Genomic DNA, 24,852 nt, shown 5'->3' on the forward strand with positions numbered 1-24,852 from the left:
ACCATCTTCTCTGCCCTAGTCCTACTCCCACCCCCACCCTTTCCCCCTCCCAAAAAACAACAAGACCTGACCATCTTTGATGCTACACACCCACTCTTCAATTTGGGATATTGTTTCAGCTATGGAAAACTAAAATTGTATTTTGTTATTAAAGGGTTTTTTCCCCTGCTTGAAAAAAGAGTCATGATTTCCACCAGAGGTCACCAAAGCATCAGTGTTTTTTACTTTGGGGAGTTTTTCTTCCCTTCATTTTCAAACATTTCTTAACAATCTTTCACTTGTATATAAAGGCCTGCCATCCATTAGGGGAGAATAGTTAGTGAATATTTTTAAGTGGGCATATTCATAGGCAGTTTGGTTGTGCTGACAAAATAATAAGTGATTCTCCAGAAGTTGAAAGTTTGAGTTCAAAAAGTTTCAGAGAGATAAAGTCAGATAGATTTGAGCTGAAATTATAAAGAATTACATTCTAATGAGCAAAGCCTCAGAGACAGAAACATTGTCCCCATATTTCAAAAGACTGTAGATCCCACAAAAGTTGAAGTACAGAGGACTATGGAGAAAAGAGGCACAGTGGTGTTTATATTTATGCTTTTTATTTTTTAATCAAAGTTGAACTGTATTTCACTGCTCAAGTGGGAGATTAAGATGCCAAGTAATTCACATCCATTTGAGAATAGTAGTGATAATAAAAACTATAATAATAATCAACATTCTATAGCACTTAATATAAAACTGGCATGGTGCTAATTAAGAAATTTACATTTATCTTATTTGATCTTCAAAGCAACTCTTTGGGAAGAAGGTACTATTTTTATTCTCATTTTACAAATGAAGAAACTGAGGCAAATAGAAGTTAAAGTAACTTGCCCAGAGTCACACAGGTATTGTAAATAGTATTCATTAGAAAGATTAAACATGACCAACAGAATTTGATTACTCATTCAATAAGCATTTATTCAATACTTACTGTGAATAGAATACTGTGCTAAATAGTGGCTTTAGTGGGAGAAAGAGTAGGCAAAGAGACAAATATTAGATTATCTCAGGAGCTGACAATTTATTAAAGGAATATGGTCTAATCAGTAATGTTACATGGTAACATTGGGTTTTTTTATAGGATTAGATTTTTTGGTTTGTTTTTGTTTTTGTTTGAACAAAACCTGCAATTTTATTGGTGTACAGAACCATCCATTAGGAAATCTTTCTCTATCAATGTCGATCAATACCAGCTTTGCAATTAATAGTCTTTTTTAGGGAAGATTTTATTCATTTTTTTATTTACACATTACTAAAATATTCTTAAGAGTAAACATAATACTCCCTCCCCCATAAAAATATAAAACCTCATGAGAAATAAAGTAAAAGGGGGGGTGGCTAGGTGGTGCAGTGGATAGAGCACCAACCCTGGAGTCAGGAGTACCTGAGTCCAAATCTGGCCTCAGACACTTAATAATTACCTAGCTGTGTGGCCTTGGGCAAGCTACTTAACCCCATTGCCTAGCAAAAAACCGAAAGAAAGAAAGAAAGAAAGAAAGAAAGAAAGAAAGAAAGAAAGAAAGAAAGAAAGAAAGAAAGAAAGAAAGAAAGAAAGAAAGTAAAAGAAAGAGAAAAAATGTGTTTCAGTCTGTGTTCTGATGCCATCAACTCTGTCTTGGTGGGTCACATCCTTTATCATAAGTCATCATAGAAGTTACTCCCATATTTTTCCACAGTTGCTGTTGCTGATTGTAATTCTCTCCATCCATTCATCCCCAGCACCATCTATTATATTTTCTCTCTCCTTTCACTCTGTCCCTCTTCAAAAATGTGCTGTGGGGCAGCCAAGTGGTGCAGTGGACACAGCACCAGCCCTGGGACCAAGAGGCCCCAAGTCCATAACCCACCCCAGAGACCCAGCAACCAACCAGCCCTGTGGTCCCAGACAGGCCACCCAATCCCAGAACATTGCAAAAAATAAAAAAGATCTGACTATATCTGACTGTTGTCTCCTATGATCTACCCTCTCCTCTATTACCCACATCCCCCTTTACCCCTGTCCCCTTTCTTTCCTTTTTCTTCTAGATGCCCATACCCTATTGAGTGTGTATGCTGTTTCCTCTCTGGGCCATTTCTAATGAGAATGAAGGCTCCCTCAATCTTCCCTGCCTCCCCCCCCTCCATACCATTGCAAAAGCTACATGAAATATCTTAGCCTATTCTACTTCTCCTTTCTCTTTCTCCCAATACATTTGCCTTTCACCCATTGACTCCATTTTTACAATATATTATATCTTCAAATTCAGCTCTCTCCTGTGCTTCATCTATAAAAGATCCTTTTACCTGCTCTATTAAATGAGAGGGTTCATATGAGTATTATCAGTATCATCTTTCCATGAAGGAATACCTGTAGTTCATCATCATTAAATCCCTCATAATTTACCCTTCTTCACTCTCTCTGCTTCACCTGAGTCTTGTACTTGAAGGCCAAACTTTCTGTTCAGCTCTGGTCATTTCAACAGGAACATTTGAAAATTTCCTGTTCCATTGAAATGCCATCTTTTCCCTGGAAGAGGATGTTCAGTTTTGCTGGGTAGTTGATTCTTGGTTGCATTCCAAACTCCTTTGCCTTTCAGAATATTATTTTCCAAGCCCTATGGGCCCTTAATGTAGTTGCTGCTAAGTCCTGTGTGATCTTGACTGAAGCTCCATGATATTTGAATTGGGTCCTTCTGGCTGCTTGTAATATTTTCTCTTTGACTTGGCAGTTCTGGAACTTGGTTATAATATTCCTAGGGGTTGTTTTTTTATGGATCTCTTTCCAAGGGAGATCAGGCATTTTCTTAATTTCTATTTTGCCCTCTGCTTCTAGGATATCAGGGCAATTTTCCTGTAGAAATTCTTTAAAAATGAGGTCAAAGCTCTTTTCCTGATCATGAATTTATCCCAATACTTTTAAAAATATCTTTCCTGGACCTGTTTTCCAGATCAGTTGCTTTTTTCAACAAGATATTTCACATTTTCTTCTAATTTTTCATTCTTTTGGTGTTGAACTATTGTATCTTGATTTCTCAAGTCATCAGCTTCCTTTAGCTCCATTCTACATCAGAGAGCATTCTTATCTCCTTTTCCATCTGGCCAATTCTGCTTTTTAAAGCATTCTTCTCCTCAATAAGTTTTTGAACTGTTTTATCCATTTGACCTAAGATATTTTTTAATATGTTATTTTCTTCTGTATTTTTTTGGATCTTGACTAATCTGCTGACTTTGTTTTTGTGTTTTTCCTGCATCTCTCTCATTTCTTTTTCCCAATTTTTCTTCTGTCTTCCTTACTTGATTTTCAAAATCTTTTTTTGAGCTCTGTCATAGCCTGAGCCCAACTACTTCAAGATGGTGGCATTCAGGCAACAATCGATTCAAAGACAGAAAAACATAAAAACTCATTTGAGTATTGAAGTTTATTTTACCCAACAGGGAAGTAGGAGAGAAAGTGCATAAAAGAATGGGGGGAGGATGCAGACTGGGCAGATTAAGGGAGGCAGAGATCAGAAGCAAAAATCATTTTTGAGGAAGAACAGGACAAAAAGAGAAAGAAAAGGAAAGAGAGGGGAAAGACAGGGAAAGGAGAAAAATAGAATTGAGGGAAATATATAGTAATCATAAATGTAAATCTGAATGAGTTGAATTCACCCATAAAATGAAAGTGTGTAGCCGAATGGATTAAAACCAGAATGCAAGTATATATTGTTGACAAGAAACACACTTCAAATAGAGAGATATATACACAAAGCAAAAAATGAGAGGCTGATGCAGAATCAATTATCTTTCATCTGAGGCAAAAAAAAAGGCAAGGGTAACAATCATGATCTCAAACAAAAATAGACCCAATTAAAAGAGATAAGCAGGGAAACTATATTTTACTGCAAAGTTCCATAGGTAATAAAGTAATATCAATAACAAACATATATTTATCAAATACCAAAACATCCAATTCTTTTTTTTAGGTTTTTTTTTCAAGGTAATGGGGTTAAGTAGCTTGCCCAAGGCCACACAGCTAGGTAATTATTAAATGTCTGAGGTCTGATTTGAACTTGGGTCCTCCTGACTCCAGGGCCAGTGCTGTATCCACTGTGCCAGCTAGCTGCCCCATAATATCTAATTCTTAAAGAAAAAGTTAAAAAGAGTCACAGAAGGAAATACTATTTGGGGACCTCAATTTCCCCCTCTTATAATACTAAATAAATCTATCCAAAAATAAATTTAAAAGAAGTTAAATAGAGCAGAATTTTACAAAAGTCAGATATGATAGGTTTGGGGGAGAAAATTGTATACAAATAGAATATTATTTTCTCAGATGTATATGAAATGTTTACAAAATCTGACTGGGTATTAGAGTTTTAAAACTTCACAAACAAATACAGAAAATCAGAACCAGTAAATGTATCCTTTTCTGATCATAATGCAATAAAAATTAGATTCAATAAAGGGCCTTTGAAGTATAGATTAAAAATTCACTGTAAGGGAGTCAGGAGTACCTGGGTTCAAAACTGGTCTCAGACACTTAATAATTACCTAGCTGTGTGGCCTTGGGCAAGCCACTTAACCCCATTTGCCTTGCAAAAACCTAAAAAAAAAAACCCTTAGAAATTAACTGTAAACTAAATAATTCTAATTAATGAATGGGACAAAGTACAAATCATAGAAACAATCAATAATTTAATTAAAGAGGTAGATAAATGAGATAGTATACCAAAATTTGGGGGGATGCAGCCAAAGTAGTATTTATAGAAAAAGTTTTATTTCTGAATATTTACATCAATAAAATAAAGAAGAAGGAGATCAATGAATTGAGAGCAGTTTTAAAAGCTGGAAAATTCCCCAATTGAACAGCAAATTAAAAGTTCTAACAATTAAAAATAAACCTAATAAAACTAGGAGCTAGCTTTATTTTTTAAAAATCTCATAAAAATAAAAAAGGATCAAAATTGCAGGTGATCCCAGTATGCATGAAATATAGGATGGTTAATGATTATGGGATGCCATTTATCACCTATAATGATTTGCTTAAAAAGTTTTGTCAAAGATGCTGACCAGATAGGGATTAGGAAGAATGAAAGATAAGAGCTAGATAGCCAGGGCCATCTCTGTGTTATGTACAAAATTATTAAAGCTCCAATCATATATACTCTATGGAAAGGACATGACCAAGAATCATTTTGGATGAGAGGGCCTGGATAAGGTATACTCTTATGGAAGGAATATCCACCTCAGTGAGATCACAGTTCTATCAAAGTAATTTCATAAAAGCATAGGACCAAAGATTTAGAACTTTAAGGGATCCCCAGCACTTAGCACAAGGCATGTCACATCATAAATGTTCATTGATAAATGATTGTTGATTGAAATAGGTCTGGAAAGGAGTTTAGGCTATATTAAGAAGATCATACAGTCATTTGACAGATGAGAAAACTGAGGCACAAAATTACTGAGGACTTTCCCATACTCACAAAGTTAATATATTAGTATTTGATGTGGGATTTTCTTTCTTCCATTTCCATAGTTCTATCTATTGGTATGTTATCTATTTTCTTTTCCAAATGTGTCTGCATGCAAGAGGGAGGGAGAGAGGGAGGGAGGGAAAGAGAGGTGGGAGGGGGAGAGAGACAGAGACAGAGCTAGAGACACACACAGAGAGAAAGAAAGAGTCAGAGAGAGAAACACGGTGGGGGGAAGGAGGGAGGAGGTGGAGAGACAGAGACAGAGAGATGGAGAGAAAGAGATACAGAGAGACAGACAGAAAGAAACACAGAGTGGGAGAAGGAGGGAGGAGGTGGAGAGACAGAGGCAGAGAGATGGAGAGAAAGAGAGACAGACAAAGAAAGAAACAGAGTGGGGTAAGGAGGGAGGAGGTGGAGAGTGGGGAGAGAGAGAGAGAGAGAGAGAGAGAGAGAGAGAGAGAGAGAGAGAATGGATTTAGACAATCAGACAGACAAAAAGATTAAGCCCAGGAAGGAGGGAGAGAAGAGATAACTTCCAATTCTTAAATTGTGACCTAATGAAAAATACAAATCAAGAATTTGAGAAAAAAAAAGTTTAAGTTCTAAGGAATGTACTATGATTTAGGTTGAAATGTGTTAACTGAGCTAACAGCAAATCAACTTATCTGATCTAATGCCTTAAGATATTTCAAAACTGTTACCCCATCTCACAGTGACTCTTACAACTTGGGAGTCATGGAATAAGATCATACTTTTAAACTTTGCTATGTCTGGAAACTCACAAGCTATGGAAGAGGATACACCAAAACTTTATAGCATCCTTCCTGCCCTTGACTCTTCACTTTTTGGGAGAGTCACCTACACACTTGTTGAGCAATCCAATACTCACCCCAGGCCAACATTAAACAAATGGAGGGACCCTGGGTCAGGAGTATGGGCAATATACAAATATATTCTGCCTCTTTAGCAAATTTGCCAAATGAAAGTCCAGAATTGGGGAATCAAAGGGGACCTTTTTTGGTTTACAAGAAGTTCACTATGACTATCCTTTACATAAGAAGCTACCCATAGTCCCTAAAATTTAATTCAATTTATACACAAAAATAGTCCTGCTACAAAAAAGGAGGTATATCTATGTCCATAATTTCTAAGAAAGAAAGGAAAGGGAGGGGAAGGGAAAAGAAAGAAAAAAAGAGAAGAGAAAGGAGATGAGAAGAGGCATTATGAATGTGGAAACTTTTTCTGATTTCTTTTGTCTTTCAATTCCTAGTCCCATCACCCTATAGGTAGTAGGTACTCAAAAATACTTATTGAATTGAATTCACCTTGAAAACCCTCAAAAGTAATTTTTAAAACCATATTATAGCATGAAATAATTCTATTTTTCTCCTTAACTCCATGTCCTTTCTCTCTTCTTGCTTCCTAGATCTTAGCAACCATCATGCCCTCAGAGAAGACATACTTATTTTTAATATAAATTTGAGCCAAAGATAAAGATAAATCTATACCTCACTTCTCAAAAATCAAATATATTATATTTCTTGGGCAAACATACATAGTTCTTGGATTTACCTGCCATTATGGATTATATACAGAAAAGCTTGCTTCTATGGGTGTGATTGAAAGTAAACTATTTTTGGACCTTTTTGGGGTTTTTTTTTGCAAGACAATGGGATTAAGTGATTTGCCCAAGGTCACACAGCTAGCTAATTACTAAGGGTTTGAGGTCCTATTTAAACTCAGGTCCTCCAGATTCCAGGGTTGGTAGTTTTAAAGTAAACTGAATAGTCTACTCACCTTTAACATATGAGTCCCATTGCTTTCTATAGTCTAAGTCCATATAGACATCTATACACAGGGCTGGAGGGCAATCTTTAAAATTCCCAAAGGCTTTATATTCATAAAGTCCTGTTCTCTGTAAAAAAAAAAACCAAGGAAAATAAATGAGCATTAATAAAATGTTTTCTATCAGAGTCAGTGCCACACACCTCTGTTACTCAAGAAGGCTAATGCTAATGGATCACTTGGGTTCAGAAACAGAGCTCCATTATGGTAACCCCTCAGAAGCATTGGCTAGAGAAGAATATTGCTGGCAGGTGACTGAAGGGAGCAAACATCAGAAACAATCAGGTCAAATCCTGAGCAGTGGGACCAGACCTGTGAGGGGCCAAAGAACATCTATCCTCAGTGAAATAGGGGAAAATCTAGGAGGGGAAATCTTGGGCGGGAGGGGGGTCCCAAACCCAGTGATCAACCTTCTAGCTTGATAGGAAGCAATTTGAATAATGTAAATGTAAAGCAAATGAGACCCTTTCTTTATTTTACAAGACCTCAAACCCCACAATTCTACATCATCTTCTCTGGATTTCTAGATGTATTGTCTGACACTAAGGTCCAAAATGTCATGTTCAAACACTTGAACTGGTTTTGTTATTAAGAGAGTTTAGAGTATCAATATTTTATATTCTTTGGGGCAACAATTAACAAATTAATCAATAAACATTAAGTGCCTGCTAGGTATTAGGCATTAACGTTAAATGCTGAGGATTCAAAAAGAAGCAAAAAACAGTCCCAGTCATCAAAGAACTTATAATTTAAGGTGAGGAGAAGCTAGAATTTATTTAGTACTTACTATGTGTCACTGTGCCGAAATACTTTAAAATATAGTCTTATTTAATTCTCAAAGTTCTGGACAATTGGTGCTAAAACTATTTTAATTTTATACCTGAGAAAACTGAGGCAAATAAAGGTTAAGTGACTTGCTCAGGGTCATACAGCTGAGTCTAAAACTACATTTGAACTCAGAACTTCCTGACTCTAGTCCCAAAGTTCCACCTAGCTACTCTGGGTGGGAAAAAAAAAGTCTTCAGTATTCCTATACTTATACATGGTGTTTTGGGAATTGTATCTGTCAATGGTCAAGTCCTTAGCTATTGAGCATATTGTACTTTCTATTCAATATCCTAAAATTCCCAATCTCTCCCTTGCTGACATCCTTTTGGGTTTACATTTCTAATATATACAAATCTAATCTCCATGAAATGGCACATATTAATCAATAGGCCATGGTTGCTTGCAGATGCTGACATTTTAGTGGGTGAAGTAGAGAGAAACAGGTAATTGAACTCTTTCAATAAGAACAATAGTGTGGGAAGTTCTAACAAATAACTTTGGAGCCTGGGTAACTCTCTTTTGGAGTTCCAATTTCTTTCTTTCTTTTTTTTTTTAATGAGGGGATTGGGTCTAATGCAGTGATTCTCAATCTGCAAATAGTGGACCCCTGTGAGATTTCAGAATTATTATAACAGGCCTTTAAAGCCATTTGTAGCACCCTTTTTCTGACTTGCCTTACCAAACTAGAATGCTCAAACTCTATGAATGAATTTACCTTTAATAGTTAAGAAGATGTAATCAGCTAAAAAACAAACAAACCATGAATTAGAAATAGAGTAGCAAGAAAAGAAGCTAAAAAACATCTCTGTGAAGCTGGGGGTGCCAACTCCCTCAAATACTAATTTTCATTGATGGTGGAAATACCTCATGAGTATCCCAGTTATAATGAAGCTACATGAGAATAGGGATTATTTCTTCCATTTTATTTGTAAAACAGTAACTAGCAGATTGCTTAGAACCTAAGTATTTCAAAAATATTTGTTATTTTTTGAGTGAATGAGAGCTCCTCATATGAATGAAATCACAAATCTGATACAATTTTTTAAATTTTTGTAAAGTATATTATATGAATTACAGCATTTGAACCTCACCAGAACCCTGAAAAGTAGGTATTACTATCATTGCATCTGACATATGAAGAAACTGAGACTCTGAATGGTTGAGTAACTGAACCACAGTTGATCAGTGTCTCAGATAGGATTTGGCCTAAAGACTTCTCTAAAGTTTTGTCTGCCAACCTACTTCTTAAGATAAGCCCTTGCCTATCAGAATACAAAATACAATCAAGAGATAGATATATGAGTGGGGAAGAGATTTAAAAAATTTTAGATATATATATATGCACATATATATACATATTACATGTATCACATGTATATAATATATTTATAGTTTCATATCTACATGTAAGTCTAGCTCAATATAAATATTGATATTATAGATTATAAACATATACATGTATAATAAGCAATAAAGAGTCCAGAAGAATTTCAATTATTCTACCACTGAGTCAGAAGAAACTCTCTTTAGAACAGTGGTTCCCAACTTATTGGGGTACTGACCACTCCCCTTCAGAATACACACACATACACACACACACACACACACACACACACACACACACCATTCAGGCTTCTTGTGAAGGATCAGAGAAACCATCTGTGCATCAAGCATTTGTCACTACATACTTCTCCATGAATGGAGACTTACTATTCAACTATTGGGGGGGGGGGGAGGAATAAAGATCTCTGAAGTTTTTGCTGCTTAAAAAGCATGTTTACCCTTCAAAGACCTCTGCTCCAGAAAATATGTTCTTAATAAGGGAACATTCTTCAATCTTACATTTATTACCTCCTGGATATGTCTCTGACTTTCTAGATCACCCTGGAATATCCTTCTGCTGTACCCACCTCCTTTCCCTTTAGCCATCACTGAACTCTTCCTTTGGTTCTATTTTGGGGAAGGGCCTACCTTCATTCCCTCTGAGTAGACTTTTCAGACTTCAACACCATGTACCACTCCCTAGTTAACTTCACCCTCACCCTCCCTTCACCACCATGTCCTTTACAACTCCTTTTCATAGGTTGTCTTCCCCCCCTTAAAATGTAAGCTCCTTGAAGACAAAGACCTTTTTTGTACTTATTTCTCCTGTACTTAGCATAGTGTTGGGCCACTAGTAAATGTTTGTTACCTGCCTTTAATACCTCCAAAGGACCTTTACACAATCATAAACTACATTATCTTTACAATGTAGAAGGGTGTTGGTGGTGAGTAATCAAGAGTGTGGATGAGAACAGGAAGAAATAAATGCCCTTCGGGTTCAATAGGGAATTTTTGATGCTGAGAAGACAAGAGGACCATATAGCTAACAGGGGACATTGCCATATTGATATCCCACCCCCTCTGCTTATTCCTTCTCTCTCTTCCCACTACCAATAACTAAATGTTTCCCAAATGGTCAGATCCACTATCACTTTTTCGACCTGTCTAGGAAGATTACTAACAATAACTAATATTAATATAACAATTTAGGGTTTATAAGGAGCACTGCTTTATTTATTTGATTCTTACAATATTGTGAGGTGGAGGCTACTCTTAACCCTCATTTTGCAAATGAGGAAATAAAGGCTGATAGTGATAAAGTAACATGTATAAGGTCACACAGTAAATATCAAAGGCAGGATTTTAACTCAGGGTCATTCTGACTTCAAGTACAATTTTATCAATTTTATTTATCAATTTTATCACTTGACTGCCTCTATTTTCTCCTACATTCCTCTAGACCACAAGTGAATGATTAAAAAAAATAAGGATTTTATAGGCTATATCTCCTTTGGTTGGTGGAGAAAGAGGCTATCAGGGTTAAGTAAATTGCCTAGGGTCACTCGGCTATTAAATTAAATTTTAAGCAGTATACTATGCTTATTTATAGTTAAGTTTCCAAACATAAACAGTAAGAAATCATTTTTGATTGTTACTTTAAACATACATAGGCCAAAACTTATATCCTGATCTCTGGCATCAGGCTCCACTATTCTAGGTATGAATTGTCCAAGAGCCCTAAAACTGAAGGAGGAGCTCATTAGAGACTTGAGGTTTCTTTCAACTGGAATCCTATGGAATCCTCTGTATTTTTCAGTTTAATAACAAGTAGAAAATGAATCCTTAAGGACAGAGATGATTTTTAATTTTAATCTTTATATTTCCAAAAGCCTTACAAGGTATCTAGAATATAGTAAGCACTTCATAATCATGTCCTCAGTCTCAGTTTATTCATCTGCAAAACAAAGACAATGATATACTACCCACTTCATAAGGTTATTATGAGGTCCAAATGAGAAAATATAAGGAATAGTGTTGTCTGTTTTGTTTAGGCATTTTTTCAGTCATGTATAACTCGTCATTACTCCATTTGGGATTTTCTTGGAAAATATACTGAAGTGATTTGACATTTCCTTCTTCAGTTCATTTTACAGATGAGGATACTGAGGCAAACAGGGTTAAGTGACTTATCCAGGGTCACATAGCTAGTAAGTGTCTAAGGTCAGATTTGAATTTAGGAAGCTGACTCCTCTAGATCCCAAGTTCTTGTGCTCTGTTCACCACACCACCTAACTATCCAGTGCTTAAAATTCTTAATTTTAAACTTAGGGACAGGGTCAAGATCTGTGACTGAATTGGCATAAGGAACTTCCAGATGAGAAAACACTCTCCTCAGATCTGAAAGGAAGTCTCTTTGTCTCACTTACAGTCTTAGAAAGTTGCCTGGGACACAGAGATTAAATGAATTAAAGATCCAGTGCAGAATGGTGGCTAAAGAGCAAAGCTCAGTTAGAAAAGCCTAGGTTCCAAAGCATTAATTAAGAGAGTTGCCCACAGTCACACAGCCAAGATAAGTCAACCTAGGTATGTGAACCCCAGTCTTTTTTGGCTCATTAGATCACCATACTTCTCAATTTAAAAAAATTGTCTCCATTTACCTGTCTTTAGGCAAAATGGAACCTGACACAAATGAAGCATATTTAAAAATCATTCAGTGAATAGACCATCAGACCTGGAGTCAGGAGGACCTGAGTTCAAATCTTACCTCAGATTTTAATAGTTCTGTGATGCCTTAAAAATACATTTTTGGGGTGAAGTGAAAAACTCTTATTCTGTCTAAACCTCTAAAAGACAATACTATGTGCTTCATTTGTAATGGTGACTTAATTACTTAGAGAAATTTTCTTGCTCAATTTACACATGATAATTCTAAAAGGGAGTCAATTCAGGGAAAAGCTGACACTTTCTTCTAAATGTATTTTGGTTTGGCTTTGGCATTCACAAATCCTACCCCCCTTATCAAATAATTCTTTGAAGCTCCCAGAAAAGTCAAAATCATTGCTGATTTCCTTCCATTTCAATGGTTTATCTGTATTTATGTTAGTTCTCTAATCCTACTAATAATCCAGAAAATCTTAATTGAATTCCCTTTGTCTTAGAAGAACTCATTTCTATTCCACTAACAGGACAGAAGTCATCTACATTATTCTCTTCCTAAACTTTTCCAGTTTCTAGAGACCTGGATAAGTAAAAGATATGAACAGCAAGTTAAGCGTCTCTGAGTTGAGAAGAAGCAGCTCTAAATAAGTACCTTAATCCAGTCCCTGCCATTGAGTGATTAGTCTCAAACTTCAATATCTACTTAAACCCAATTCAGTATTTGGAAACTACAAATACCTTCATGTTTGTTCTGTCTCTAAGGAGTGTCAGCTAAAAAGGATCTTCTACCTCAATATTTCCATCCCCCACACAATTTTATAAAACCTTGGCAAAGAACTGAAAATTGTACAGATGCCCATCAATTGGGGAATGGCTGAACAAGTTGTGGTCTATGATTGTTATGGAATAGTACCATACCAGAAATAAAAATGAGTTCAATGATTTTAGAAAAATATGGGAAGACTTGTACAATATAATGAAGAAATGAGCAGAACCGAGAGAACATTGCATACAATGACAGCAATATTCTTTGAACAAATAAGTCATTTTATCTATTATAAATACCCAAATTAACTATAAAGATATAAAAACACTCTGCATTCAGAGAAAGAATTGCTAGATAGCAATATGTATAGAATAATTTTACATAAATATGTGGGTGGATTATATACATATAGATATAAATACAGATATATACCTGTTTGTGTCTAATAGTAGTTATCTCTGGCAGGAAGGAAAAAAGGGGAAAATTTACATGATTATCATATATTTAAAAGGAATAATATGTTGTAAATAATAGATTTGCAGTTTCACATACAATCATCTTTTTTATTATGTTATGATATGGAAATTCTTGTTTTATTCCATGAATTTAAAAACTGATTAATATTTTAAAAAATAAAACCATGTATAAGAGCAACAGGGTTGTACCTTATATTAGTATACCTTCCCTGATACCTAGTATCAAAAACCAAGATATTTAATAGGTCTTTGTTGAATGAATGAATAAATGAACAAATGAATATAGCAATGGCACAATTATCCAACAAATTAATAAAATCAAAGACGTATGGCTGGGAAGAAGGTGTATAGTCCAATGGAGAGTATGCTGCCTTTGGAATCAGAGGACCTGAGTTCAAATCCTGATTCTGTCACTTACTACCTGAGTTATCATGGGCGAGTTGCTCAATCTCTCCTTGCAACTGAGAAATGGATATGAGCTAGGTACAAAACCCATCATTTTCCATTGTCTGACTTTTTGAAACTCACTTCTACTATTCTATTTCACCTAAATAAAAAAGAATGAATGTCATAGAGGGCAAAGAAGGGAGACTATATGAAAGCAAATCATATGAGGCCTCAGAGAGAGATAGAGAGTGAAACCCTTATCTGATAACATTATCTTTTACTGAATGTCATCACTGAAGAAGCAATAGCCAAGATCCATTAAGAGAGAGAATTACCAAAGAGAATAACCAAAGCTCTGGTCACTTAATGTCCTGCTCACTCAATCAAAAAACTTCCCATTCACCATGTGGTTGACCAAAGGGATCCAGGTCTGGAAGATTCATCTTTGCTTCAAAATGTCTCCAAAGTACATGTGTTACCATTAAGACTCTCTCAGAACAGGGAAATAGTATTCTAAGTAATCTGACATGTCAGCCCCCCATTTCACTTCTAGAGGATCCATATTGCTTATTTTGTCATTTTTATAAAATATTGAATTGTTAGCTACCTTTTCATGGCAGTCCCAAAGTAATGAATATTCACTCTTTAAAATGTTTTAAACCAATCAACAAATTAAAACTTTTAGAAATGTGATGCTAACATTAATATAGTGCCCACTTTGTGTCAAGCACATTGTGCTGAGTGTTTTATAAATATCATTTCATTTGATCCTTAAAACAACCCTGGGAGATCATTATCCCCATTTTACACATGAGGATATTGAGGCAAACAGAAGTTAAGTGACTTGCCCACAGTTAGTCCCATGACTAGTAGGTGTCTGAGGTGGGATTTTAACTCAGATCTTCTTGACTCTAGTACAAGAGCTCTTTCTACCATTTCATCAAGATGCATTTACCAGTGATACTTTACTCATCTATAAAGTGAGGATAATGAATGGGGTAACAGGAGGCAGAATAAAAGATCAGCTTTGGAGTTAGAAGGAACTGAGTTCAAATCCCAAGTCCTACCTTTGATAGACTAGCTGTGTCATCCTGGGCAAGTAACTTAATTTCCCAGTATCTTAAGCAATATTCTAGGACTATCACTTCAGTTGACTTAACTGATTTGTATTGGTTGAAGGAGTTTCTAAACAATTACAACAAAAAGAAAACAACAATAACAAAAACATTTTAAATATCTTAACATTATTTTTTCTCCTTATTTTAGTTTATTATGAATTTATAAGAAAAACAAGCACTTCCATAACATAGTATAATGAAAAAGATGATTGCATATGAAACTTCAAATCTACAATGTATAACCTGCAATTCCTTTTTTTTTAGGTTTTTTTGCAAGGGAAATGGGGTTAAGTGGCTTGCCCAAGGCCACACAGCTAGGTAATTATTAAGTGTCTCAGGCCAGATTTGAACTCAGGTACTCCTGACTCCAGGGCTCATGCTCTATCCACTGTACCACCTAGCTGCCTCCTGAAATTCCTTTTAAATATATAACAAAGTTTTACTTTTTCTTTTTTTCATTTTTCTTTCCTCCCTCCCACCCTAGAGATGGCCACCATTAGAAAAATATATACATATGTAAAATTATTCCAAACATATTTCAATTTATCCATTTTTTTTCTCTGGATGCAGAAAGTATCTTTCTTCATATGTACTTCAAAGTTAATTTGTGCATTTTTAGTAGCCAAAAAACTTATTTGATCAAAGTCATTTTTAAAATAACATAGCTATTTCTGTTTAGAGTATTCTTTTGAATCTTCTCCTTTTGCTTTTCATTATTTTGTGCAAGTGTTCCCATGTTTTTCTAACATCACTGAGTTCACCATTTTTTACAGCACAGTACTATTCCATCACAACCTTACACAACAACTTATTCTAATTATTTTCCAATTCAAGGGCATTCCTTCAATTGCCAATTCTTTACCACCACAAAAATATTGATATAAATATTTTATATTATAATATATAGTTATATATGTATAATATATATTTATATAGAACCCTTTTCCTTTTCTTTGATCTCTTTGGCATATAGACAGTAGTGGTATTGTTTGGGTCAAAGTTTATGAACAGGTTTATAGACCTTTGGGTATAGTTCTAAATTACTCTCCAAAATGGAAGATTCAATTCACAACCAAGAGTTGTACATAAGTGTTCCAATTTTTCCATGTCCCTTTCAACATTTGTCATTTTCTTTTCTGTTATATTAGTCACTCTGATAGGTTTCAGGTGGTATCTTAGAGAACAAAAAATTAAAACACCAAAAAAAACAGATATATATATCACAGGATCAGTCCTGAGGATTGATTAAAATAACCAAATAAAGTGCTTGGAAAATCCTAATGAACACTATAAATTCTAATAAGCTAGAATTGTTATTTATTCAAATGATCAAGGACATATTTACAGAGAATTTCCTTTCCCTTAAACTAACCCTTTCTCACTTCTCTGAAGGGGGGCAGGGGGGCAGGGATTTCTTCTGTTGAAATGATTGTTCACAATGACTAGAAAGACTGAACAATCTAAACCTGAAATCAGCAGTTAAATGACTGGTTGTCCAAGAGCCCCCATGTCACCCCTCATCTCATACTCATTGTTTCCACTAGTTCACCTCCACCAGCACCCTCAGTCTGCATTATGAGAACTGATCTCTATCCTGCTATGCCTGCTTGCCAGTCTTTCCAAATCTATAAATCAGTGGGAATGCATCAGCAAAATGACCAACTCTAGACACACACACACACACACACACACACACACACACACAGACACACACACACACACAAACACACATGCATATGGAGAGAAATCTTCCTACCCACTCCATTTTATCCCAATGTCACCTTTCCCACAAACCTGACTGAACAAGTTGTCATTTTAATTTTATTCCTCACAGGAAAGACAATTTTGGAGGAAATGGAACCTCTTCAGATAAGAGCAAAAGTGGGAAGGAAAATGATTTAATCTGAGAAAACAGACTGTTCACCATCATCCAGGCTAATGAAGGGACACTAGCTGTAAATAATGAAAGAACAATAAATAATCTACAAATCATTCCTAGCTGTCTTTAGAATGCACTACATTGTAGAGTAAGGGCAAGTATATCTTTATTAAAAATCTTTATATATTTTCTACGTAAATTAATGCTCATCAAGAATCTTAATGCATAGAGAGCTTACCTAGAAGACTGGAATACTGGGTCTCAAAACTTGTTTCTGAAAAATAATGACTTAGTAACCCTAGAAAAGTCACAACTTCCTTATTCTAGGCATCTCTCTAAGACTATAAGTCCCAGGAAACATGTCCTGGACAAGGACATTTCTCTTCTTAGGAATTCCAAGGTTTATTATTTAATCCTATTCCTATCCCTAAAAGTTAATCAAAGCAAGGAAGGTCAAAAAAAGACTTGGTATGGAAGAAAAAAGCCAAGATGAGCTTAAACACATCCATTAGGTGGTTAATCCATGTTGAGAAAACTGAGAGCTGGTGAACAGCAGATGTTATACTTAAATGACCAAAAAAATGACAGTTTTATCTGCAAAAGAGCAAACTACATCTTTATACAACTTTTTCTACTCTGGATTCTACTGCTCCAAAATTTATCTTTGCAATAGCCTCATCATTTGAAATACTAACAAGATACAAATGCAAGTGGTTTTCCTCCTGAATATTTTTCTCCTCAGTGTCCTTGAATGTTTAGACCAACTTCATGGGAGAGAGATAGAACCAGTCCCAGAAGAAAAGTTATTTTCTCCCTTGTGTCTTGGATTAAAGGAATAAAAAAGGATGAAAACAGGATTTAGTCAGTCTGCATGGACACCAGACAGCTAAATTTCTTAAAAAGGCAAAAATCCAAACTTTATTCACATATTTCACAAAAGACAACATCCAATATTTCCTAAACAGAAAAGGCAAATTAGTAGATTGAATTTTTAGCTTTTCATGGAAATAACTATTTTAATATTAATGCAACCTAAAACCATGGTCAAAGTTTTTACTGCAACACATAGAGCCCATTCTAATTCATTCTTTTTCTTCTCTTCCAGGGAAAATTGCCACCTCAACTCTCTGAAATAGCAACTAATTGAGAGCATAGGAAACTGAACTTGAAAGAATGAGGGCATTTCTGATTTCAAATACTATTATTTCTTCAAATGCTTCTTCTTGCTTGCCTTTAAGATTTTTTTTAATTAACGCACATTTTCTTTCTCTCACTTCCCCAGCTACATTAAAAAAACCCCCCAACAAATCTGTAAATCTCTTGAAATATCTTTGCTTCCTTTTCAGTCTAATAAACTCAGAATTCAGCTCTACATAATCCCAAAAGGAGTTTTTTTTTTTAATATCCTGAGTCAACTAGATTCAGTACTGAGTTGGGTCAAATAATTAGCAACTGCTTCAAAAATGACAACCAAGTACTCCTGAAGTCTGAGAGTACTTAGTAGTCTAAGAGTACAATAAGCATTTCAGAAGTTATAAATCAGACAGCTCAGTGGTGAAATACCCTTTTAATCCAAAGATTACTAATAAGAAAGAGGATTGACTTAGATTAGACTTTGAGGAAAAAAGAAAATCTTAATTATATGCATATATGTAATACATATATACTTGTTTGTATACAAATATGTTACACATACACCGAGACTGATCACAATATATGGGGGGCTGTATGTGAAATTGGGACTAGACCTGAGATTAGGATGTATACATACACACACACACACACACACACACACACACACACATATATGCATGCTCACACACACATGCATATATTTTTCTATATCTACATATGTATGAGTATAAATACATAATGTATCCAATATAGTTGTCCTGTTCCCATGTGTATACACATATACATGCATGTGTATATCCATATCCATACACACACACACACACACATATATATGTATGTGGAATAGAGACAAAACCTGGGATTTCATTGATATCAGGTGTTCCCAGGTAAGGAAACTCCTTCTACCAAATCAGGATGGTATCTTTTCTCTGTAACTTTTATTCTTTTTAAAAAATTTTAATAACCATTTGTTTATATTTATATAGCTATATTTTTATTTGTTTGTTTGTTTAACCATGCAAAGATGGTTTTCAACAGTCATTTTTTGGTAAGATTTTGAGTTCCATATTTTTTCCTCCCTTCCTCCCTTTCCTCCCCCTCCCCTTAACAATGTGTACTATAATGTAGGTTATGCATATATATGTTATAACAATAGTAAATATATTTCTATATTAATCATGTTGTGGGAGAAGAATCAGAACAAAAGGAAAAAAAACATGAGAGGAGAAAACCCATAAAACATAAAACAAATTTTTAAAATTGAAAATAATAGACTGGTTTATATTCAGACTCTATAATTCCTTCTCTGGATGTGGATGTTTTCCATCACAAATTCTTTAGAATTGTCTTTGATCATTGCACTGCTGAGAAGAGCAAGTCCATCATAGTTGATCATCACACAATGTTGCTGTTAATGTATACAATGTTCTTCTGGTTCTACTCTACTTAGCTCAGTGCAACTTTTATTCTTAAAGACTCCTCTAGAGCACTGAGAGGTCAAGTAACTTGCCAAAGTTTACACTATCTTCTGGTAAATTAAGTGATCTATCTCCCTTTTATGTTAATAATCAGTAAATTAACTAACAAGATTTGGGTGGAGTGTACTGCATAAACTGCTTAATTTGGGCATTTGTTGCCAAGATGAAATGTATCAATACATTTTTTAAAATCACACACCCCAAACAAAAATGTAATATTTAAATAACTGAATAACTATCAACTATTCTTAATGCATTTCAATTAATCAATCAATAAGCATTAAGCACCTACTATCTGACAGGAACTAAGGACTTGGGTGGGGATACAAAAAGATGCAAAAGATAGTCCTCTTCCCCTCAAGAAGTTTATGATCTAATGGAGGAGACAGTGCAAATATATAAACAGCAAGCTTATATACAGGAAATAATTAAAAGAGTTGGAATTAAGAAGAGTTAGGGAAAGCTTCCTTTAGAAGGTAAGGTTTTAGTTGGGATTTACAAGAAGGCAGAGAGGTCAGTAATCTGAGCTAGGGAGTGAAAGCCTTCCAGGCACAGGAGGCAGTCAGAGATAAAGATAAGAGACAAGGGATGGAACATCTTGTTTTTTGAAACAGGCAGAAGACAAAAATCATTGAATCAAAGAGTACAAGTTGGGGAGTAGGGTGTAAGAAAACTGGAAAGGCAGAAAGGGATGAGTTATGTAGAATTTTAAATGCCAAACAAAACATGTTGTAATTGTTCCCGGAGGCAATAGGAAGACTTTGAAGTTTATTGTAAGGAGTAGGGGGATGGATGTTTGACAATATTGGATTTGCATTTGGGGCAAATCTCTTCAGTAGCTGAATGAAGAATGGGATTGAATTGGGGAGTGTCTTGAAACAGGAAGACCCACCAGCAGGTCTTTGCAATAATCAAGACATAAGGTGAAGAGGATAAGTGTTTTATATATATACCCACATTAGAGTGGTGTCCAGTCAAAAGAGAGAAGGGAAAATAATCGAGTAATGTTGCAAAGGTGAAATCAGCAGTCCTTGGCAACAACTCGAATATGGGCGAGGGGGGCACAAAGATGAGAGACAGTGAGGAATCCAGGATGACTCATAGGTTGCAAGTCTGAGGGACTGAGAAGATGATGTTCCTTTCAATTATAAATTATTCTATTGGTGGAAAGATGAGTTCTGTTTTGGACATAGTGAGTTTAAGATTCTACTGGACATTAGTTTGAAGATATCTGAAAGGCAGCTGGAAATGTAAGATTAGAAATCAGCAGAAAGATTGGGGCAGGCAAGTTAGACTTGAGAATCAACACAGAGATAGTAATTAAATACATTGAAGCCAATGAAATCATCAAATTAAATACTATAGAGGGAGAAGAGAAAGGAGCCCAGGAAAGAATCCTGGGAGACATTACCTATGGCAAATACATCTAATGATAACTGAAATTCTACCAGTTCTTCTTTGCATTGCAATAAATGAACAAATATGTTTTATATACTTCCCTTGGTCAAAACACTTTGTTATAACTTTGGAAAAGTTACAATGTTTAGTGAAATACTGTTAATCACTGTCCTGAAGGCACATAGAATGTGGTGGAGAAGGTAAAGCATGAACAGGCTATGTTCATTCCTCCTCTTTATATGGATTGGATTTTAAAAGTTCATTTGCAAATTGGCTGCATGAAAAAGAGTATCACATACAATGGCTGGGTTCTCAAACTAACTCAAAAAAATCTTTCTTAACTTATAGTTGAGATAAAGAAACTATACAATAGGAAAAAGAATAGAAAATAATTCAATTTGGTAAATGTGTATTAAGTGCCTACTAAGTGTGTTGGAAAAAGGGATAGGAACTAATCTATGATTTTATGGACACAGGAACCATGAACCACCAATATGGATCAATGCCTTTCCTGTAATTTAAGTATTGAGAGCAACCTGGCATATTTCATAAAAACCTGGAAAACTTACATAAACTGATACAAAATGAAATGAACAGAACCAGGAAAACATTGTACACAATATCAGAACATTGTGTGATGATCAACTATGATTGACTTAGCTCTTCTCAAGAGAAGTCCAAAAGATTCATGATGGAAAATGCTATGCACCCCTATAAAAAGAACTCATTGCTGTCTCAATGTAGATTAAAGCATATTATTCTCACTTTATTTTCTTCCTAGGTTTCCCTTTTGTTCTGTTTCTTCTTTCACAACCTGACTAATATGAAAATATGCTTAACATAATTGTACATGGAGAGGTGAGCAAAGGAAGGGATGGAGAAAAATATGGAACTCAAATTTTATTTTAAAAAAATGTTAAAAAGTCTTTATATGTAATTGAAAAAAATAAAATATTTTTTAAAATGATAGGCTTAACTCTTTCTCAACAATATGGTGATCAAAGATAATCCCAAAAGACTTGTGATGGAAAATGCCATCTACACCCAAAGAAAGAACTATAGAGTCTGAATGTGGACCAAACTATTTTCACTTTTTAAATTTATTTTTTGTTTTTCTTTCTGTTGATTTTCCCCCTTATGTTCTAATTCTTCTTTCACAACATGACTAAAATAGAAATACATTTAACATGATTATACATGTATAACCTATATCAGATACTTGCTGTCCTGGGGAGAGGGGATAGAAGAAAGAGGGGGAGAAAAATGTGGTATTCAAAATCTTAGAAAAATAATAGTTGAAACTAGAGCTCTAAGACTTGCCCAGAGACATAAGACTAGTATGTTTCAGAGGTGGACCTAGAACCCAGATTCAACCCTTTACATTACACAAGGAAAACTATGAATATAAAAAGTAAGCCTTATTCTAGAGGACATTTAAGTTGATTTTGCATTTTATATGAGAGATGATTGGGAATCACTGAAGAAAATTTTTGAATGGGAGACAAAGGTGAAGTCAGTCCAATGATAGTCATGGAGAACTGGAGAGCATTCCCAACAATTGCCTCAGGTACTACTTAAGGGAACATAGAGATCCAGACACTATAATGTCTGGGAAGAACCTGATGAGCTCTTCTAACTCCTCCATTTTACAAATAAGCTGAGTAAAGATCAAAGAAGTGAAGTCTTTGAACTAAGACAGTGTTCTATGCATCCCATCATAATTTCTAGCTCTCACAGAGATAGACCACAGAGAATAAGGATGTTCTAGCAACACTTTATTAAAAAGCCATGGCAATCTATTTATAATTAATGGCATTTATTTGAAGGGGCAGGTAGGTGGTACAATGGATTGAGTGATAGACCTGGAATCAGAAAGACCTGAGTTCAAATTTTACCTCAGACACTTAATAGTTGTGTGACCATGCAAGTCATTTAACTGTCATTGCTACAGTTAGTTTCCTCATCTATAAAATGAGCTAAAGATAGAAATGACAGATGCCAAGAAAACCCCAAATGAGGTTTTGAAGAGTTGGACACAACTGAGCAAAAACTTTTATTTGAAATAAAATTCTGGGTTTGTTTTTTACATTTTGAACTAGATTTTATTGATTGTCTCAATTTCTCCCTTACAACAAAGAATTTTCAAAAGAAAAGGTAAGAGTCAGGAAAAATAAACAATATGTTGAAAAAAATGACATTATATGCAATGTTCCATATTTGTGAATTCCCACCTCTGAAAAGCAGTGGGAAGACAGGTCTTCTCTGATCTTTCTTTGGAGTCAAGCTTGCTTCTTTATGATTTTACAACATTCAGTTTTGTTTTTGTAGGATTTTTGTTATTTTATAATAGTTGTTCTTTCTCTTTACATTGCTGTCACTGTGTCTATGTCCCCCAAAGTTGTAAAAGAAGTATTTATTTCTACTCATATCATCATAGGTTCTTAAATAAAAACAATATTCTGTGAAGCAAAATTATATTCTACCAAAAAATCATTCATTATCTCTGACAACTGGACCTTATAAAAGGCTTGTATTGCAGTCTTATCGCATTACTCTCCTTAGTACACACTTTCCGTTCCTTAATCAAACTAAATATCCTTTATCTCCTAAAAAGTCTTTCCTATCTCTGAGAAACAACTTATACTGTCTATACTCCTCCAATCTATAATGCCTCTAACTATTGAAAACTTACCTGCCCTACAAGAATTATCTCACCTAGCTTTTTATTCTTTTTTGATAGTTCCATGAAACTTTCCCTAGCAGAAAAGTTCTAGAGTACTTTTTTCATAAAGGAGTTTGTGTTAACCTATTAAAGTTTAAAACTTATTTCAACAAAGATAATATAATCTACCACTGCTGGTGGGGATTGAGTAAATATAACATTTGATGATGATGCTAACCAATGGAGGTAATGATTCAATAGGATAAAGAACCACATTTCATGACTTAGATATGACAATGTCCCAAGGAATAAGAAAATCCCCTAAAAGGAATTAGAGTGAAGAGTAACAGGTAAATCTAGTTATAGTATAGTATAGTAAAATTAAGAGAAATAAAATTTTCCTAAAAATGGAAATGGGCCAGGAATCTTGACTTTCATTTCTAGTAAAATCATAAACCATATAACAATATTAAAGTGATGATGAATGAACATTAGAAAAGTATATAATTTATATATATATAATTTATATATATAATATATATATGATTTATATATATAATTTATATCTAAAATGACAGGAATGTCATGCCAGCCTAACTCTTTTTTTATTTGTTCATTTTCTCAAACTTGTGTGCCCCTCTGCCTTGGAAGTACAGTTGCCATTCAAAGGCCAAATCCCAATAATATTCAGCAGGAAGCAGGTTAAAGCTTCCACTTTCCATAAAGCTCGTTGCCTTCTGCTTCAAAAGATTCACCATATTAATGATAAACAGTGCAGATATCTTATTGACTTATTGAACTGTTGCAATTCAGAATTCCTACAATCAAGTAATCCACTAGCCTCCCCAGAAGCAAGGACTAAATGCATATACTATGGCACTGCTCCTTTCCATTTTTTACAACTTCACATTTCTGGTAAATACTGTAGATATTACTTACTGAGATTTTAGTGGCAAAATCTTTCCATCTACATTGGTTTATAGGATAGAAAGATATGAACAGAGGAATAATACATTTTAAATACAGATAAGTGAATTTGGAAGTGGTGAAACCACCATAAAATTCAAAGAACAATCATTAGTCAATCAATGAGTGCTTCAAGGATTTGTATTTGACCTGGGGATGTTTCACAAAACCGATGGCAACAAGCATACTTATCACTTTTACAGAAAATATTAAGCAAAATGAAATAGCTGGCACACCAGATTAGAGTCAGGATCCAAAAGTATCTTGACAAACTTCCAGGGAATTGGGTTAAATCTAGAAAGGAGAAATTTAATATATGTAAGTTTAAAGTCTCATTCTTGGGTTTTTAAAAAAATGAATTTCAGGGACTGCTAGGTGGCACAGTTGATAGAGCACCAGTCCTGGAGTCAGGAGGACCTGAGTTCAAATTCGACCTCAAACACTTAATAATTACCTA

At 34.8% G+C, this 24,852-nt stretch overlaps 1 protein-coding gene across 3 annotated transcripts in view; it reads right to left on the reverse strand.

Moving 5' to 3' along the window:
* The window catches only part of PCTP (phosphatidylcholine transfer protein), a 42,199-nt gene that overhangs the window by 13,658 nt on the left and 3,689 nt on the right, over positions 1-24,852 (reverse strand). For 2 of the 3 annotated variants that reach the window (XM_074223669.1, XM_074223668.1), the window contains exon 2: positions 7,275-7,392. In XM_074223669.1, coding sequence (XP_074079770.1) covers positions 7,275-7,392 — 118 coding nt within the window. Of the gene's footprint in view, positions 1-7,274; positions 7,393-24,631; positions 24,682-24,852 lie in introns of those variants that run through there. The other variant, XM_074223670.1, reaches the window with a different exon arrangement.

This window comes from Macrotis lagotis, chromosome 2 (assembly GCF_037893015.1).
Source record: "Macrotis lagotis isolate mMagLag1 chromosome 2, bilby.v1.9.chrom.fasta, whole genome shotgun sequence".
Classification (NCBI taxonomy): Eukaryota; Metazoa; Chordata; class Mammalia; order Peramelemorphia; family Peramelidae; genus Macrotis; species Macrotis lagotis.